Consider the following 21,097-nt stretch of genomic DNA (forward strand, 5'->3'; position numbering starts at 1 on the left):
TGTAGTACTTCCTTTATCTACACGAAAATGACAACACTAAGTTTCTCACAGACAATGCATGTTCGCCCGAATCAAAAACTTTTCTTTCAGTCAGCAGTCTTAAAATCCGATAAAAACTCGTGAGAAAAGAAGCTTTCCAGTAAGTCTTGAAAATATTAACACTGACGAAGAAAAGGGTTTCCAAATGTCTCTTTAGCAGGTGGAATAATGTTTACCAGTCTTATTGTCGACATTTAACGAAGTAGAATGGATTTTATTCCAATAGTGACGCTGAACGGTTGAACACAAAAAGATACTATTTAGCTTAAAGCTGTCACTATGCACGAATGTAGACGTACATTATTAAATGGTTTATTTAATTTATTAATCAACCTGTTGGCGACTCTATACTAATATTAATTTTTATCCGATCTTCCTTTGATGAACAAACATTTACATCTCACATGGAAAACATGTTCAGAGTTAAGATTTACTCTCATAATAGTTTTCCAAACATTTATTTGTTCTCCCTGTTATACATCTCTGTCTTTGAAAATTTTGTCATTTCTCTCTTATTAACTTTCTACTTATTTCAAAATCGATTTATTTTCCATTGTCGTCGGAATTTTTCTAAGCATTTGTATAAATAATAAAATCTTAAGTTACCCTATTAAGACACTAAAGACTATCAATCCTGGGCAATTCAATAATAACAGCAATTTATTTAGATTTTTTAATCAGTAAAAATATCCAGCATTATACATAAATGATCATTCTATCTTTAAAAAAAAACGAGTTTTTCTGAGGTTTAAATAGCTTTCAAACTGATTCTAATCATTTTTCTCAAAATCATTCTCTGATACAGATTATAAGGAAACTGAATGTCACAAAAACAGTTTCAAAAAATGTCATTGACATTTTTTATTTTTCTGTATATGAAACAAAATATAGAAATTCATTTTTTATTTGAAAGTGACGAATTATTTCGCAAAGATAAAGGGGATGAAAACTGTTTGCTTAAAGGAGCAAAATCGGAGTATACTTATACATACAACGAAACAACCAGGAACCTATAATTGAAAATGTAGGTTAGTGTAAGTACATGCTATGAAAAGAAAACATATCTTTGTGTCATTTTTTTTCTATTAGAAAAGAAAATTCAAAGAGAAAGAAAAGGCAAATTCATAACATATTTATAAAAACATGAATAAATATTTATAAACACATGAATAATTTATATTACATGTTCGACTTTAAATGCTACATTTTTTTTTACTCCTTCCACTGGATCCAAAACCAAGGTAATGTTTACAATATTTGATGATAAATATGTAAACATTAAAAAAAAATTTCCATTAGGTAGATTACAAGGTCAAAATCATTCTTCACTGTTCCATTATTTAAATCTTTCATTTTCTAATTACTTACTAAATCGATATATATGAAGAATTCCTCCTCTTTAATATCTTTTTATGAGGACAAATTATTAAATTCAAATCGAAATCAGAAGTTATAATTTCACCCCGTAATTTTTCGTTCATGTAGCTTAAAAAGGTAATTTAACCATCTCTTAATAAACAAATGAGAAAAAATAATATGACCTCTTCAATAAGCTTTATTCTGGTGAACATTCTAAGAGTTCGTGATGAGAAGACATAGACTGAAATAAACTTATATCCTTTTCGCAAGATTTTAACAAAGCTCAACAAAAATAATATTGTAAATATCGACTCTAAACTGATTCCGATTCAATGGAGGGCACCGTAAGGCGATTTGAGTCGGTCAGGAATTGGGGTACCGTATAAGGTATATAAGGGGAGAGCGGTTAAGGCTGGGAGAGAGAGAAGAACCGAGAAGATGAAGGTTGCACTTCTAGGCGTCGCCCTCCTCTGTGGGTTCCTGCTTGTGCAGGCTCGTCCTCCAAAGGTAAGCATGTAATTAAAAATTCTAATTAATTATTAATCAGTACTTTAATGCCTAAAAGAATATTTTCATCAATTCGAAAGGCAAATTCAAATGTAGGAAATAGTCTTTGTTCAAACTTTTGAAATATGATATATCCTGAGAAGAATCTTTTAAGTATTCTTTCAAATGTTTTAAAATAAAAGAATGTTGAATTCACGGACACTATTTGATTTTTGCATGCGTAATCATCAATTCAATTCCTTGTTAGTTACTCCTTATATCAAAATTAAGGTATTCTTTATTAATAGTTCTTAATTAAATGAATTTTATTCTATGTTCTTAATTAAATATATTCAATTAAATAGCTAAAAAAAAACGAAAACAAAACAACAAAAAACAAAACAAAACAGAACGAAAACAAGACAAAAAAAAAAAAAAAAAGAAGAAGAAAACTTTGGTAATGAATAAACACAATTCAAATTTATTTTAAGAGACCATATAAGTGTTCCAAAATGAGAATTGAAATAATTTTTGTTTAGACTATTCAGATTTTCCAGAACCGACCGTTACCTTGTCTGAGATATTTAGAACAATTAATTCTTTGACGTAGTTAAATTATCGACTTTGATAATGTCTGTTGCAAATGTTTTAACCAATATCTTTTCCTATATAACTCTTGCATAATTAAAATAATTTGTAAATAACTCGTTTTTTTCTTGTACGATTTTTTTGTTTTAATAAGTGTATTTTTAAATTCATTTCTGAACAGGGAAAGAAAGGGGGCGAAAGAGGTAAGATATTTATGTTTTATATATAATCATAGCATAGTAAAATAAATTCAATGCTAATAAATTGACATGTGTTAAACTCTTTTAATATAAGTGTAGAATTGAAATTGTTTTCTTGTTTTGTGTAGATCGGCCTCTGCTCGACGAAATTCAATTTTTTTCTTAAATGACAATAATTTGTTAACAGAAAATGCAAATAAATATGTACGTCGAGGAAATTCATTATAAAATAGGCCAAAATTTAAAATAAACCGTTGTTAATGATAAAAAAAAATACGAAGGAAACATTGTGATTTACAACTTTTATAACTTTCTCTCTTAGCACAGGGTTACTCCGCTTCACGAGTTTTAATTTTTCCTCTATTATTTCAGATGATTTGGAAATTGATCTTCTTGAGCGTATGTTGGATGAAATAGAAGGTGAGGCTTGCTTTTAAATTTTATTATTTCCCTTTTATATATTTTTAATTCAATCACCTTGAACTTGTAATCACTCCTTACGATCTCAGATAAACGTCAGGCTCTTCATTTAAAGGTGGTGATAAGAAACAACTGAAAGGTGATAATGATAAGGAAGGAAAACAAAAACGACCTCCGCCAAGACGTGACGATGGAGACGACAAGGATGGTGATCGCAAAAGACCACCACCTCGACGGAACGGAGATGATGAGGATGATGATAAAAAGGGTGGCAAACGACGACCACCACCCCGACGTGATGGCGGAGATGATGAGGACAGTGACCGCAAACGACCCCCCAAAAAGGAAGAGCGCGAAAACGAAGAGGGTGGACGCCGACGAAGACCTCCTCCAAGAGATGAACGAGAGAATGAGGAAAAGGGTGATCGTCGCAAAAAACCCCGAGGAGATGGCAAAGATGATGACGATGATGATAAAAAGGATGGCAAACGACGACCACCACCCCGACGTGATGGCGGAGATGATGAGGACAGTGACCGCAAACGACCCCCCAAAAAGGAAGAGCGCGAAAACGAAGAGGGTGGACGCCGACGAAGGCCTCCTCCAAGAGATGAACGAGAGAATGAGGAAAAGGGTGATCGACGCAAAAAACCCCGAGGAGATGGCAAAGATGATGACGATGATGATAAAAGGGGTGGCAAACGACGACCACCACCCCGACGTGATGGCGGAGATGATGAGGACAGTGACCGCAAACGACCCCCCAAAAAGGAAGAGCGTGAAAACGAAGAGGGTGGACGCCGACGAAGGCCTCCTCCAAGAGATGAACGAGAGAATGAGGAAAAGGGTGATCGTCGCAAAAAACCCCGAGGAGATGGCAAAGATGATGACGATGATGATAAAAAGGGTGGCAAACGACGACCACCACCCCGACGTGATGGCGGAGATGATGAGGACAGTGACCGCAAACGACCCCCCAAAAAGGAAGAGCGTGAAAACGAAGAGGGTGGACGCCGACGAAGACCTCCTCCAAGAGATGAACGAGAGAATGAGGAAAAGGGTGATCGTCGCAAAAAACCCCGAGGAGATGGCAAAGATGATGACGATGATGATAAAAAGGGTGGCAAACGACGACCACCACCCCGACGTGATGGCGGAGATGATGAGGACAGTGACCGCAAACGACCCCCCAAAAAGGAAGAGCGCGAAAACGAAGAGGGTGGACGCCGACGAAGACCTCCTCCAAGAGATGAACGAGAGAATGAGGAAAAGGGTGATCGTCGCAAAAAACCCCGAGGAGATGGCAAAGATGATGACGATGATGATAAAAAGGGTGGCAAACGACGACCACCACCCCGACGTGATGGCGGAGATGATGAGGACAGTGACCGCAAACGACCCCCAAAAAAGGAAGAGCGCGTAAACGAAGAGGGTGGACGCCGACGAAGACCTCCTCCAAGAGATGAACGAGAGAATGAGGAAAAGGGTGATCGTCGCAAAAAACCCCGAGGAGATGGCAAAGATGATGATGATGATGATGATGATAAAAAGGGTGGCCGACGAAGACCACCACCCCGACGTGATGGCGGAGATGATGAGGACAGTGACCGCAAACGACCCCCCAAAAAGGAAGAACGTGAAAATGAAGAGGGTGGACGCCGACGAAGACCTCCTCCAAGAGATGAAAGAGAAAATGAAGAAAAGGGTGATCGATGCAGAAAACCTCCAAAACGTGATGACGGAGATGATGAAAAAGGTGGCAAACGAAGACGGCCATCAAAGGAGGATCGCGATTAACGAAAAGAATAGACATTAATCAGGATGATCACGAGAACGCAGATGTTGTTTTTACTAAGTGATTAAGTGTATTGGAAAACGGACGCTTGCCCAATGGATATGAACTATATTTATTCAAATGATTGTTATTTCTTTTTAATAAATGTTGCATGAATTAGTTTATCGTTATTTGGAAGTTAAGAATACATGAAATAATTGATTTACTGGAACTGCTTAGCAATTGGCAACAAAACAATTGCTTACATTTTTTATTTTATTTTATTTTTTTTTTTTTTTTTTTTTTTTTTTTTTTTTTTTTTTTTACAATTTTCGAACACAAACAAATGGGCAACTGTGCTATGTGCAAGCCAAAATTTAAAGATCGAATTTTATTTTAGCATTATAAAACCAAGTCATGAACAGTAGTATGTCATATGCCTTGGGCTGTGAATGATCAACCAGCAATAAATTTATTTATATACTGTAGTGCTTTGCAGTATGTTAAGCTCCATGCATCATCTAATGAATTAAAAATGTACTTGTTTTTCAAAATAACATAAAAAGTAAAGATCAATTTAATCTTACAATTTTCATCAAAATATGGACATATTGAGATCAGGATGATGATATTACCATGTAAGATGTATATATTGTTATAAGAGGCAAAATCGTTACAACCTCATCTGAGGCACATTTTAATTTCTGACAAAAGCCGTTAACAAGATTCTGAAATAAAATCCTGACCATTCAGTGTTTGAAGTATACTGATGCTAGATATCAAGTTAAACAAATAAAGGAATCGTTAATATCGAGGCATTGTTTATGTTGCTTCCTACATTTATACTTCTATTGGCTACGGAAATAAATGAAAATAACACTACTTGATGATACATGCATGTTTTCTCATCGATATTATGAAAAATAGAAGCTTTCTTGTTCATTTAAAAATATTTCTAAAACTCTGTGATGTTTGATGTTTTGACATTAATGCCGATGATGGCTGCCGCCTAATATGATGTAAAAATGTTTATCATACGAGTAGAGGATTGTTCTTTAAATACAGTTGCTTAACCCTGGCTATTCAAGATTCTCACATTCCTTTAAAAAATCTCACACCTAAGGTCTTTCCTTCTACGTTTATGGGCTTGGGAATAAATACATATTTGACAAATGGCAGCTGCTGAGCTCCTAGCTTCAACCCCGCCCCCCTCCTTCCAACCGCCAGCTTATTCCTTTGATCATCTTGGAACTAGTCTTTGACATAATCCTAACCATTAGTTGCACAAACTCTAAAATACACAAAACGAAGAATCTTACAATTATCTTATCATTATCGATTCAACTGTTGAGGAGAAGATTTAAAAGGACATAACTTTTCCTTTTATTCATCGATTTTATTTTCATTGAAAAAAAAATCTGTTGTTCTGAAAAAATTTGAATCTTCTTCCCTAAACGATGCTCTAGACAGTTATGATTAAAACTAGCTTATGGATTCAGTTTAAAGTCGAAAATATGAAAATTAACAGTCGACAGGCAGATTGATTGATACCTGTGTATTTCAACAATTTAACCGTCTAGAGCATATGTGCATCCATCTAAATAAGTAAATTAAAAAATGTTACAGCCCTACATATATCATAAAATCAACAAGACCTTAAACTCGCCGCCACTTCCATCTATTGATCTGGGCTTAAGATGCCTAAAGGTAAAAACTACGCTTGCTTCAAAACTATGATATATATTTCCTAAAGAGTTTAAATTCTTAGATGATCAGTTATTTTGCTTAGAAATATATCTAGCGTGTATATAAGTCAAATTCTGAATACTCCCGGCCAAGATAAAACAGACCAAAATCGCAGGAATTACAAGGCTTGTTGGACTTCAACATTTTTTCCTTTGATTTACTGATCTACATGTAGATGGGGAGCGACTTTGATCTAGAACTGTAATCTAAAGCATTCCGGAAAAAAATTATCTGAAACGGGGTCTATTCTAGTAGTATTGCTGGAATCTTTTTATGAAAGTAAACGGACTGTACGGACTGCATGCTTATTCTGCATTGTATAACACAACACACACTCGAAAATGAATGAAATTTTAATTCCATTTGATCCATTTTGATTTCAAACATAGGATGATTACTCAGTATAAGTAATTTGTATCACCCACGACATATAACGCTTAGTTTCTTGATAGGTTTCTCAAGAAAAACTGCACATCAAGAAACATGCAAATAATAATGCTACATGTACAAATAATACACCAAATAAAACAAAATATGTCTTACAAGGTTGAGCCGGTGAATTTTATATGGTGATAACAGTGTAAAGCTATCAATGGCATAAAAAGAATTTGTCATTCAATACTGCCACTCGCAATAAATTATTTTTAGAAAATAACACGATGGAAACTTTGTTTATAAAATGGATTAATTCACACTATGAGAAAATCAGAAATTAACTTATTAACAGGGACTGTGTTCTTAGAAATTCTAGTTATGATTAATGTGTAGTATTTACTGAAAAATGTGAAGATAACGAGTGATCAATCACAAAAAATATACAAACAATACCAATCTGTGAACAGAGCATAAAACACAGACTCTTGGGAATTTCAGAGGTGAGATCAGGTGCCTTGGAGGAGTAAGAATCCTCTGTTTAACGGTCACATCCGCCTTGAGCCGTATATATTGATCAGGTAGAGGGAATATTACGTAGTCAAATTTAGTACAAAAACAAAGGCCGAACAATTGGTATGAAACAAGTCAGCTATAAGATACGATCCAATAATAGGTTATTTATGAAAACAAGTTCATTAGAACGACCATAGAGTTACAAAATGCTGACTTTAAACGGGGTTGTTGAAATCCCTGTAACATCAATTTATCTGTCAGTAGCCTGCCTAGATTTAAAAATTGATCGTACTCAAAGCATGCTCTGAATTTAGTGATCAATCAAAAAAACGTGTAAGTTGGTAGATAAAAACACCATATGCAGATGATAGCGGAATATTACAACATTTATAAGGAAGGTTGACTATGGAAAAGCTGAAGTCTCGCTATATCTGAATGTCGAGTTGAAGGCCACAGCAAATGTTTTCTTCTTCTCAAGTCAAAGTTTTTGAATACATTCTGCTTCATGGAAATATAAAAATTGGTCAGTTAATAAAGGAGCACAATTAGTGCCCATCGTATTTCCATCAGTTTGTTGGAAGGCCTGGTTTCCAAAAACTACAACAATGTTGTCACTAAGAAACTCCTTTTACTATCAACTTCAGAGTACTTCGTTTAGAATCAGAGTAATTTTTAACAAAGTAATTTTGATGATGACCAATCACAAGATACGAAAATTTTCGAGTTCCATCTTTATTGAAAAAAAACACACAGTTGTTTTTAATACCAGAAAGCCCTTCTATTTAATTTATCATGAGGAATCGTTGTATAAAGTGTAGAAAAGTGTACGTATTGATTTTATTGACTTAAGAAAAATTTGTTGTTTTTAAATTAAAAGCTGTTTGGTATTTTTGATTTATGATTAACACCACTTCTTAAATATGCTGAAGCACAGTAGGTCTAGACTTTCTTTTTTACAGCAGTTAATATTTTTGAGGAGTAAAGATAGGGGTTAGTTGAGCATTTGCTGGACAAGGCAATGTATTTTTGTAAGACTTTTTATGAATTTTAGGAATCCAATATAGGTAGGGTAGATCGAACTCACCTTGGTTGACTGGTATATTAGAATGTTAAAAGTTTTGAACACTGAAACGTGATTTTGAAGAATTGCATCCTTAGAAAGTAAATTGTGATTATATGTTGGATTTCCAGACGTAGAATTAAAACCAAGTTCTTCTAAAATGACGATATTCTTATTACAAGCCTTGTCAGCTGGAACCATAACATATTGTTCATGTAGTTTTTCAAATTCTTTTATCACCTGCGATTGTGTGAAAATGGAAGGATGGATGGTTCGCATATTGCCTCTTAACTTTCTAATACGGTTCTTTAATATACTAAGTATTTCTAAAACACTTAATCAGTGGCCATGGGGAATCCACGCTAGATTCTTTTTTCACTTGGTTCAATTAATGACTTTATATACATCCACGATTTCTTGCAAAACAAATTGAGAGGAAAGAAATCTGGAAAGAGAGACAAACTGACTTTTAAAAGAGAACAAGAAATGTCTCTTGCCAATTAACTATCCTAGTGGAATCAATAAACTATCCTAATGGAAGCATTTAACTTTCTTAGTAAAAGTATATAACTATCCCAGTGGAAGTAACATAAAAGATTTTAAAAGCAGTTTAATTTATTTCAGGTATACACTAATCTTGTTTAAAAAATAGCAGATATTTCACACCGAACATTTCCCTCATATATTAAACATAATAATAAAAAATATTTATATACAAATATAAAAGTCATGATATTTAGGAAAATACTTTCCATATTCACACATGTAGATGGCTGATGATGTGATGCTCACATATTAATTCCCAACTCCATGTTTTAGAAATTATGATAAATTTTGTAAATGAAAAACACAATTTGTAATTTTAAATGAGATTGGATGGCAACTTTGGTAGGATTATCGTGGTCGGGACATACTGCTGGTTTTACGTCTTTTGGCAACAGATGGCGCTTCAGCAGAGAAACTTGATGTAGGGGAGAAAACCCTTGTTTCGATATCCTGCTGAGCATGGTAATTATCCATAAAAGGCTTTACTTTCCTCCAAACCTTAAAAACCAAAGAGTAAACAGTTTGGTTATACTTTGTCCTTTCGTTTATTGTTTGCGTTAATAGGCGTATTTCTTCCAAAGAGGTAGATGAATGATGTTTTTTTTTCGTACAGTGTTTAGTGAATTAGGTTTTGTGTTTAACTTACAGTCTCTTCTTGCAGCAGTTTTGTGACAGCATCTATATCTGGAGCCATGAATCTGTCTTTTTTCCATGGACTAAAACGTTAAAAATATACTCGTATATCGAAGGTATATTATATACTAGTAATTCAGATAGATAGAATTTATCTATTAATTTTCATTTTTAAAAAGCTGCATTCATTTAAAAAATTCCTTCAAAAGAATAAATACCCTGCTAACTTTCTGACAAGTTTATACACTTCTTCTAGCGGGGGTGTTGTTGTCAATGGTCTCAAAAACTCAATGGCTTGACAAGCAGCAAGAAGCTCTATGGCCAACACTGCAAAAATATTACTGTCTCATGTTAAGAAATTTAGCTTGCAAGGATTTTTATTTAACTTTATCTTTGCTTTTTGTTTTGTTTAGTATTTTTTTGTTTTGGTCTGCTTGCTAAATATTTTTGAATGACAGATCAGTGTAATGAAAAAAAAAACCAGACCGAGTTTTGTTTTGTGTGTGTGTGGTTTTTTTTTTTTATGGTAAATGATAAAGAAAATAAAGAAATGGGTAAATGAAATTTATATAATATGCATGGAAATTGTTCGGAATGAAAAAAATGTACATTTTCGATAAAGAGAAATAGGCGCAAATAGAATTTTCAACCCCTGAACCATATTTTAACTTGCAACTCATGGTAAAAAAATAAACGCACCACATCACAGTCATATTGGTAAAACACAAAGGTAAGAATAGAGACTTTTCTGGATATCATACACTTACTGAAACACACTGCACTGCAAATACTTTTTTGGTCGAAAGAAAGATAGAATAATTAGTTATCATCTTACCTTGCTCCACGTGTTCTACAACACGAAGACATTTCCTGGCGGCAAATCCGCCCATAGACACGTGATCCTCAGTTCCCGCGCTCGTCGTTAAAGAGTCGATCGAGGCCGGGTGACACAACACTTTATTTTCAGACACTGCAAAAAAGACAAAGTATAAAAAGAAAACAATTCATCGATGAAATTCTATCCTCATTTAACTTTAAGAAGATGACAGAGAAGTTCTTGATAGTGTCTTTACCTAATGCGGCTGCTGTACAGTGTGCAATCATAAATCCAGAATTCAAACCTCCGTCCGGGGTCAGAAAGGCATCCAACTCACTGTAGGCTGAAAATTACCCAAGTGTGTTTCCTTAAACTCTTTCAATTCAAGGGCTTTATAAACTTGAAATTTTGACTATATTCCGTATCAAATCAGTTAATAGGTAGACGAAACTGAACGTGGATTAGATCATACAATATTTAAAAACATAAAACAAGAGTACCCGGATTGACAAGCCTCTCTATCCTTCTCTCGCTCATATTTGCGATTTCATGTACTCCAATAGCCAGGTAGTCTAGAGCCTTTAGTAAAATGCAAACGTTGCAATACAAAGATGATATGTGTTGATTCAAATTAGAGATAAGTTTGTTTCGAAGAAATGTATAAAGTTTGAATTAAGGGTGTTCTGTGTGAGACTGGTTTGTTTACATTTTACTGCTTCGTTCATACCATTGAAGATTCAAATGCTTGCAATTTACAGAACACCGTTACATTTATACATCTTTTATTTAATTTTAATGCAAGTAAGAATTAAATTTTGAAATTTATGCCCCTGTCCCTAGGAGACAAATTAAAGAAAAACTACGATAAAAGCAATGATTTTTACAGGAAAAGATTTTGTCTTTGGCGTCAAAAAGAGGCATTTTGACAATAATTACACAGCATAATTCTTTGTGCATGAGTATTTAATAAAGCCGTGTAGAAAATGAGTCTTAACGTCTATTTACCTTAGCGGGATATTCGCCGTGAAAATTTCCACCAGATATGATTTCTCCTGTTTCTGCAAATACCATCTAATGCAAGTTAGAGCTAACAAGTTTGTATTGTTTACGATTATTAAAAAAAAAATCTGAAACGTCTATTAAAACTGAAAAGAAATGAACTTTGAAGTAGAATTTCCATATAAATTCCAAATTATAACTGTACTTAATCTGAAGGACATGATAGGATTCTACTTAAACAGGTCACTTGATAGACTTGATAGTGTGTAAAAGGATACAGGGTTGTCAGTGGCACTATTGACTTCCACCGAAAGTATGCTTCTGACAAAGGCCAGTGTGTCATTTACTACTCCGTGTACCTATCAGTAACAATACTTATACTTAGTAATAATACATGTATGAACCCGAGACATATGTACCTATCAATAACTATAAATAAACCAATAAGGACTGGTGACAAACATAACCATCTATTGTAATAATTTACAAATACATGTTTGTACCTGAAAAATATGAACCTATCAATAACAATAAATATACATAAGAAATTTGTACATGTACTTATCATAACAATAAGCATACATGTGACAGGTAAGATGATTACCTATAAACAATAGATTATAATTTAATACCAACCTGTGGGCAACATCGCAATGTGTAGGCATCTTGAACTCGGTTACAAAAGCGATGGCTCTCTGTGGACATAACAAGAGAAACGATTAAAATCAAATGGGTTTTCTCAGTTTTAAAACAAACACAATTCGATTAAGGAAGAAGCATTAAACTATTGAAATTCATGGAAATAACACCAAATAAAAGGTGGTGATAACGAACAGTAAACTAAATGAATCGTTAAAAGGGAAAAAAACACAGACCCTTGGAAACACAGAGGTGGAATCAGGTGCCTAGGAGGAGTAAGCATCCCCTATCGACCGGTCACACCCGTCGAGTGCCCTATGTTTGATTCGGTAGACCGTGTACTCCATAGTCAAATTCAATACAAAAGCAATGACATAACAAATGGTATGAAACATGTCAAACAAAATACGACCAAACAATAGTTTGTATTTACAAATAAGGTCATTATAACTACCGTAAAATTTGCAAAAATCTGACTGCAAATGGGGTTCCTGATATCCTTGTTACATCAACTTATTTATTAGTAGCTTGCCTCGGTTTAAAAATGCATGCTCTTGCTTATCGAATAAGTTTGAAGACATAAACACCATAAACAGGTGATATTGGAGTATCGCTACATAAATAAGGAAAACTGACGATAGAAAGCTTAAGTCAACCCGTTTGTCATACAGTTTACTTATTAGTTGGCCATTATCTTTTATAGTTAGTAAATCATCCAAATATGAAACAGATGTGACAGACTCTGTAGTGTCTTTTATTTCGAGTTCACTGGGATGTATCGAGTCGACATATGAATGAAAGTAACTATTGACAATATATATTGTCGATATATCTAAATATTGATTTGAAGGCCACACTTTCTCTTGAAAAGGTTTTGAATAAATCCTGCTTCATATGACTATAAATCAGGTCGGCTAATAAAGGTGCATAAAATTCTCTATTCAAGAAGCATCGTACACAAATAAGAGCAAAAAAAAAAAAAAAAAAAAAAAAATACCAATCAAGGAAATGCCATTCACAAAGCATATTAAGATAGATCATAGACCTAAAGCAGTAAGAATGTTAAAAAATAATAAATGTATCATGTTGTAATGCATACGGTATAAAATACTACGCCATTTCCATCTAATACATGCATCGCCCTAGTAACAATTGTGTGACACTTTTCCCGCTTTCATTGTGGGGATGGGCATAGCATTCGTAATCCTCTTCTTTCTTCTCTTTTTGACCTTTTCTCTCTTTTTTCTCATGAACTCCTCTCTCTTTTTCGTCCCTCTTTCTACCTCCTCTTGTTCATCCTCTAATCTTCTCCATGCATTTCCTATCTACCCTCCACCATTTGTAAAATTTCTCTACCTGCTATTCCGGACGGATGTGTGTCAGAATGAAGGAGAGAGCGAAGGCGCCTGGCCACCAACTTCTGTCCTTTATGTGGTCGAACGTCATGGATATCTGAAAATATATACAGACAGATTAATAATTGACATTTTATCGCAATTGAAAAAGAGAGGTTAAATAACTCTCTTTATCCTGCCTCTGATAAAAATCTTGAAATTTCACTGATCGAAAAGAATTTTGTATAAAGCCATTTGAAGTCGCATACTGACCTGATATAGTTCATATAGCCCGTCAATTTGAGCTTAATGACTAAATATCAAAGTCATGTCCCCTTACACGAAACCCATTGACCAGATATCAATTCCATACACTTTTTTCAATTGACCTATCAAGGAACCTAATAACTGACATCACATGAGCTTCAGATGACGTTACAATGTGAACAATAGCTGCAGAAGCGTTTGCAAAATGAGAAAATGAACTTTGTTGAAAAATCATCGAAACAATAAATTTGTAACGTAGACACTAAGAGAGCCAATATGGAAATATATTGGGTCCTCGAAAAGATGTATACGCCTCGCCAAATACAAAATTTTTCCAAGGACCCCACAAATTTCCGTCTTACCCTTCCAAGTGTCCACAAAACTAATAATGTCTAGAACAGTCTTATCAAATCAGGTAATCCTGATCAAGGGTGGCACACAAGAAGTTTACTTTTTTTCTAAAATATATCTTGAATGATTCCCCTTATTATATCGATATTTTCATATGAATGGGGAAATAGTTCGAAAAAAGTATTGGTGATTGGATATTAACAAGGAATGAAATAAATATTGCAAATTGGCCAACATATTTTGAGTAACTGCATTTTCTCCGTTAAGTACTAACTGCTATCAAATGCTCTTGTAGTTCCTTTCAGAACGTCCAAAGTAAAAGCAGCTACAATGTCTGCTTGTCTCACTATTGCCTCTGCCCGCTCAAGTCCTGTATTGAGAAAGTAATTTTTACAACTACCTAATTCATCAATCAGTGTATACACATGTAACTGTTGTTAAGATTGTAAATGTATGATGAATAATAAAAATTCAACAACAATCGATTTTCTTTTAACATCATAGTGTGAGGGTTCCCACCTTCAACACCGAGTGCAGTGATCAGCTGAGTTCCGTTAATTAAAGCTATGCCTTCTTTGGGTCCAAGTTTTATAGGTGTCAATTTGTTTGATTCTAAAACCTAAATCAAAGTGGACATGGTCATGATAAGCAAAATCATTGTCCTATATAAAATGGATTTTAAAAATTGATTTTTTTCTTTGTGAAATTACATATTTAGCGTCTGCCCAGCCACTTTGAGGGCTCCACATTTTTCCTTCTCCCATCATCCCTAGCGCTAGATGTGATAATGGCGCCAAATCGCCACTGGCACCAACAGTCCCCTTCTCTGGCACCCATGGCAAACAGTTAGCTGCATAAAATTGCAATGTTCACAAGTAGGTATAAAAAAAAATTGTAATCAAAATTAAAAAATATGTACATGTATATAGGACAACAACGGAAAGACGCTAAGATTTGGACCTGTAGTTTACAATGCATTTTACTAATGAATCTTAGATTAAGTATCTATTTCCATGACTTTGGATAGAAAGATTTGTTAAAGTAGCAAGTGGTCTTCAGGTTATTCATCCCTCTGTTCAATCATGTTCCTTTACTGACATTGATTTTACAAAAGAAATATTCATCATAATTGACAGACGTCTTAATTTAAGCAGCAAATGCACTGCATTCAAGTAATCGGTCCTGCTCATTGTTATAAAAGATAAATGTACATTATGTAGGTTTAAGCAGAGGAAGGTTTAAAGATGGATATTGAGGGATTTTGTTGTAAAAGTACAGGAAGAGTTTATGGGAGGAAAGAGTTACTGTAATGACTTTTCGACCTTGTATTTCTGTGACATTTTGTGTTCGCCTTCCTCATTCATGAAGCAGTTCATGGAATAAATGAAATAGGTTAAGATAACGAACAGTGATCGATCTCAAAAAAACCCGACAAAATACAAATCTGTGAACATGGCATAAAACTAGGAGCCATGGAAATTCCAAGGGTGGAATCAGGTGCCTAGGAGTAAGCATTCCACTCGACCAGTCACACCTGCTTTAATTTGAGCCCTATGTTTTGATCAGGTAAAAGGAGCACTCCTAGTCACATTTAGTATAAAAACAAAGGCCTAACAATTACTATAAAACACGTCAGTCAAAATACGACCCAATGATAGGTTGTATTTACTAATAAGGCCATTATAAGGACCATAGAATTTACGAAATGCTGACTATAAACGATGTTGTTGAAATTCTTGTAACATCAATTTATTTTTCAGTATCTTGCTTCGGTTTTAAAAATTGATCGTGCTTAGAGCATGCTCTCGAGTATCGAATAAGTTGGGAGACATAACAGCATTTACATGTGGTAGTGGAAATAAGGAAAGTTGACGATGGAAAAACTGAAGTCATCTCGTTTGAAAAACAGTTCAGTTGTTAGTTGGCCCTTATCGTCTATATTCAGTAAAACATCCAAATATGAAACAGATAAGGCAGACTCTGTGGTGTTTTTATTTCGAGTTCACTGGGATGTATCGAGTCCACATATGAAAGGAGAGGGCTAAAATAGGCTACGTCTGCAGCCTAATCCCATTCACTTCATGTGAATAAAATTATGTATAAATAAAAAAAAAATATGAATGGATGTAACTACTGTTAACTGATAAAACGTCGCCGATATATTTGATGACCACAACAAATGTTTTCTTCTTACGTAGAAGTTTTTAAATAAATTATGCTTCTAAGGAATATAAAACAGGTCAGCTATTGCATGAGCACATTAAGTGCCCATCAGAATTACATGAGTTGTTGGAAGACCAGGTCTCCAAAGTCTACATAGATATCAACACCAGCATCCTTTTCATATCAACCTAAGAGTACTTATGTGTAGAATCAGAGTGATTCTTACAGAGTAATTTTGTAGATAACCGTTCACAAGGTGTGAAAATTTTCGAGTTCTACTTTTATTGAAGAATCATTTGTTTATGATATCAAAAAGCCTCGTTTTTATTTATCTTGAGGAATGGTTGTATAAACTGTTGAAAAACTATACATTTTGATATCACTGACTTTTGGCAAGTTTTGTGATTTTCAATTTTCTGTAAGTTCCTAAAAGTTTTTGAGAATCCACAATTGTTTCACTCCACTTCTTGAATATGCTGTAACATGGTATGTCTGAAATTTCTCCGTTACAGCAGTTAATATTTTTGTGAGTAAAGATAGGGGCTTGGAGGAGTAGTTGCTGGACCCGGCCATCAATGTATATTTTGTTTATAAGGATTTTTAAGAAGTTTAGAAATCCAGTATAGATTGGATATATATTTATTTAATTTACCTCTTGGTCTAGCCGAATTAACTTACAATACTTGATCCTTACATTGCATATATCGAAAGCATACCATTAAATGCTGCAATATACTGCTTCAGAGTTTCCATGGATATTCCACTGTAGCCTTTTGCCAGAACATTAATTCGTAATGCCAGCAACATGCGAGTCCGTTCAGGTGACAACGGTGGACCAACGCCTTGAAGTATTTAAGATAGATTTTATAGGATTTAGTATATCACTGCACATAAGTAATCTACTTATCAATTGATGATGATGATGGTCTATATCGCTTTAATTACCTGCTGCATGAGAACGAATCACATTTTCTTGAAGTTCACTAGAAAGATAGAGCATCAACACAAGTCAGTATTGATACAAACAAGTGAAATGTTTGGAAATACAGGTAAAAAAATCTACTTACCTTTTCAGAGCTAATCAAAAACTGACAGCAAAGTCTAATACTGAATACAGTCAATGTTCTATTACTTAGAAATTACTCACATTAGTTTGTTTTTCTCAATTGTGGTTCTTGCAAATTTCCCAAAGCCAGTTGTTATTCCATAAACAACTGTAAAAAATAAAAGACGATATCGGATCCTTTTGAGACTTACATTAAACTCAATGTAAATGTGTTTCTTTTTCAATCTTAATTAGTAAAGTAAACTCAATAGACAAAATCAATAGACTTTCAATGTGAACCGTCTGTCCTTAAATATTATTTTGTATTTTTCGCGAAGTTTTTTTTTTTTTTCTCCTTTGTGATTATTTTTTACCTTTATTGCTGCTCACAATGTCGTCCAGAAGCTTTCTAGCTTTATTGACGTTTTGTTCTGCTTCTACTGTCAGCTACAAAAATGTAAAGAGTTGTCCAGTTGATATTGTTTATATCTTAGTTTTGCTTCGTGTTACATCATACATATTTCATTCAATGTGAAGAGATGTGCAGCGAGCAAACAGGGAGATACATTAGTTTTTAATTGACACACTTTCGCTGACTTGTGCTAGATAACCATGCATGTCATTTCTCCATTATTTGACTGTAAGTTATAGAAAGTACTTCATTCTTACCTTTATCAGGTAATGACCTTTCCCTAACCTCAGTAGGTCATCGGTTGATAAACTGTTACCATCTAAAGCAATGTACTGTAAAAACAAGAGGGAGCATTTCATGTTTTTCGACAAAGTATGATATTCCAGAGTTTTTCGTGTGAATTATCACGTATGTTTAATGACTTTGATAAAAACTCTATAAACAAGATTCTTGAATTTGATGCTTTTCTTTGAATCTAGGAATCTACAATTCCTGTATATATAAATAGAAAAGTCTTGTATTTAATATTTAAATGGATAGAAATAATTTTAGATAAAATTTTTGTGAATATTTTACCTCGGTTGCAGATTCCACACTAGTTTTTGCACTTCGATGGTCAAGGAAAGATGGGTCAAATAGAACAGAATACATACATGGATGAATATTAAGTGTAATATGTTTTTTTAAATATCCAAACATTGTAGTAAACTGAAAAATATCATATCCAGGTTTACTACTTTCATCTGTTAACTGCGAGCACAGTATATCATGATATGCCATTAACTGTATGTCAAATTGTCAAGTAACGGAAAAACCGCATAAATGGGCATGCTACTCTTGTCGGGTAACTTGCAGCAAACCATGGCGTGTTCCTCTTGTTAGTTAACTGAACCACAGCATACTCTGATATGGTACATTTCCTAGTTAACCGAGTTAAAGCATATAATGGTATGCTTAGTCTGGTCAATTTAACGACTTACAGCAAACCATGGTATTCTACTCTTGTCAGGTAACCGAGATACAGCATGTGCTACTCTTGTCAGGTAATCGATACACATATTAACGAGATCGATTTGCAATTTAAACAGTTTACCGAGTAACAGCATAACATGGCATACTACTCTTGTCAAGTAACCGAGTTACAGCAAACCATGGTATTCCATGCACTCCTGTCAGGTAACTGTGCTACTTTTGTCAATTAACTGAACCACATCATACCGGAGTGTGCAATGTACTCTTCAGTTAACCGAGTTCGTCATATACCATGGTAATTCACTACATTGTCAGTTAACCGAGTTTCAGCATGCAATGGTGTGCCACTCTTGTCAGTTAACCGAGTTTCAGCATGCCACGGTGTGCCACTCTTGTCAGTTAACCGAGTTCCAGCATACCATGGTGTGCTACTCTTCTCAGTTAACCGAGTTACAGCATATCATGGTGTGCTACTCTTGTCAATTAACCGACTCATTCTCTTAAATCTCTGCTACCATTTTTTATTCTTTGCATCGCATATCAAGAAATTCTCGCACCATTCACTTTAAAGTTAGAGAAATGAACTATCAAAAACCTTAAAAAAGAAACGACGACTTGAACAACCCTATATATTACAAATACATGTATAATAATAAAGTTGAATGAAAGTAATTTATGTTGGCATAGATAAAGCTGGTCTGCAATGAAAGAAAAACTGTAGATCAGAGCAAGGATACATTTTCTCTTCTACGTAAACCGGCTCGGCTGGTCCCGTTACCGGACTTGATATATCGCTGTCAAGAACTGATGAAATATTTAATAAATAGTAGTAAGGTACATGTACTTGATAAAATTTATCTTTTGAATTAGAAGAACGCCAAACGTTTGTATGTTCGTTTATTTAAGAAACGTATGCATAGTAGAATATGATATATTCACTATCGGGATAGCTTTATCTTACCGACAGTGACGAAATCATTTTCGTCCAGGACATCTCTTATTGCGTCATCAGGATCCAAGATGGCGGCTCCCTTAGCTTTCCGAACCTCATAGACTTTCTCCTTAAGAGCATGCCCCACCCCAGACTTAGATTTATAGTACCTCCTTAAAGATTCCTCCCCAAGCCACGTGACTTTCTCAGTCCCTTTACAGGGGACAGCGAACCAATCACCTCGTACACGCACGGAGAGCTTCATTTATATGCACGTGTTCACGGAATAATTACCTACAGTTCTTAGAACATCAAGTGTTTGCAGACAAATGGTTATCTATCTAATAATTTGACCCTTTGAAGGGTTATTTTATACGATACTTGTAAATGTGAAATAGATATTGATAAGAAGTGGGAATAATAACACGTAGTTTCAAATCCTCTAATCTCACATCAAAGAATACTGGAAAATACAGGGCCGTCATCAGGTTTCTGGAAAGGGGGAGGGATTGTAGGGAGGAGGGGGTGGTGTGGGCGGAGAAGCCCCTCTCCAAGGCCAGAAATTTTATACAAATAGATACGATTTTTGGTGGGTTCTGGTATAGTTTTAAAGTCTTTTTTTTTAAATCAATTCAAAAAAATCTGACAGCAATGCTTAAAGCATAAGACAATGAATTCGTTTAAAAATAATTAAAATGCTTAAAATCCTCCTTTTAATGGACTTGAAATAGGTCACAAATAAATAAAAAGTCGATCTTAGTTTTCTATCACAGGGGTCATCGCATTCTTTCTCAAAATTATCCCTACATATTAATTTCCTCTGCATATTTTGGCGTCTGTAGATCTAACACAAACACTCTTTGAACACAATTTCCCTCTCCCTAACGTCTTTTTCCTCTATTCATGAATAGTAAATGTCTTTTTCCATAAGAGATGAATGTAAGGTCGTACCCTTAGTATGCAAATTCTGGAATGAAAAAAAGGGGGTGAAATCTTTCTGGGTGATAATAGTGAGACTGTAAGGTACACTGTAAGGATGCAGTCTTTTTGCTTCTAAAGGCGAATTACGGAATTCACTTTTGAAATTCCTGCAATTAAGAAAATAGGATTGGGGAAAAAACGTACAAAAGTAAATATCAGATTACATATTGGAACTGGTCCCTACAGCGTAAAGGGGGGGGGGGGGGAGGGGGTGTTCCAATCTCCAGGGGTCATTGACCCTTCCTCTCTACCATTGGGTCTCAGGACCAAAGTTTCAATAGCTTAATGAATCACTTTAAATGATCTATTATTTAGATTATATACTAAAAATATTTTCAGTCTCATTTCTGACACATTATTATCTGTTCTACTAGCACAGTGGCATAGGCAAATACTCAAGCGCAAGATGTAGGTCAGATACAGCATTCAAAGGATGCAAAAAGCGTT

The 21,097-nt window shown here is 34.6% G+C and overlaps 2 protein-coding genes across 2 annotated transcripts; one reads left to right on the forward strand and one right to left on the reverse strand.

Moving 5' to 3' along the window:
• The first annotated feature begins 1,836 nt into the window (after window positions 1-1,836).
• Window positions 1,837-4,889, forward strand: LOC133203537 (ABC transporter F family member 4-like). Its single transcript, XM_061339308.1, has 4 exons — window positions 1,837-1,905; window positions 2,654-2,675; window positions 3,045-3,092; window positions 3,208-4,889. The coding sequence occupies exons 1-4, from the start codon at window positions 1,837-1,839 to the stop codon at window positions 4,887-4,889; spliced, it is 1,821 nt and encodes a 606-aa protein (XP_061195292.1).
• Window positions 4,890-9,432: 4,543 nt separating this feature from the next.
• Window positions 9,433-20,035, reverse strand: LOC133203569 (histidine ammonia-lyase-like). The gene is made up of 21 exons (XM_061339340.1): window positions 19,700-20,035; window positions 19,476-19,542; window positions 18,343-18,373; window positions 18,024-18,098; window positions 17,729-17,801; window positions 17,457-17,523; window positions 17,255-17,292; window positions 17,026-17,151; window positions 14,857-14,996; window positions 14,666-14,765; window positions 14,421-14,516; window positions 13,551-13,646; window positions 12,192-12,250; window positions 11,834-11,914; window positions 11,562-11,627; window positions 11,057-11,135; window positions 10,813-10,899; window positions 10,575-10,709; window positions 9,958-10,066; window positions 9,753-9,822; window positions 9,433-9,604 (listed from the first exon to the last, which is right to left on the reverse strand). The coding sequence occupies exons 1-21, from the start codon at window positions 19,932-19,934 to the stop codon at window positions 9,455-9,457; spliced, it is 1,980 nt and encodes a 659-aa protein (XP_061195324.1). The 5' UTR covers window positions 19,935-20,035; the 3' UTR covers window positions 9,433-9,454.
• Between the last annotated feature and the right edge of the window lie 1,062 nt (window positions 20,036-21,097).

Source organism: Saccostrea echinata, unplaced genomic scaffold (genome assembly GCF_033153115.1).
Source record: "Saccostrea echinata isolate AGI-Se365-2 ecotype Australia unplaced genomic scaffold, CSIRO_AGI_Sech_v1 ptg000051l, whole genome shotgun sequence".
Lineage (NCBI taxonomy): Eukaryota > Metazoa > Mollusca > Bivalvia > Ostreida > Ostreidae > Saccostrea > Saccostrea echinata.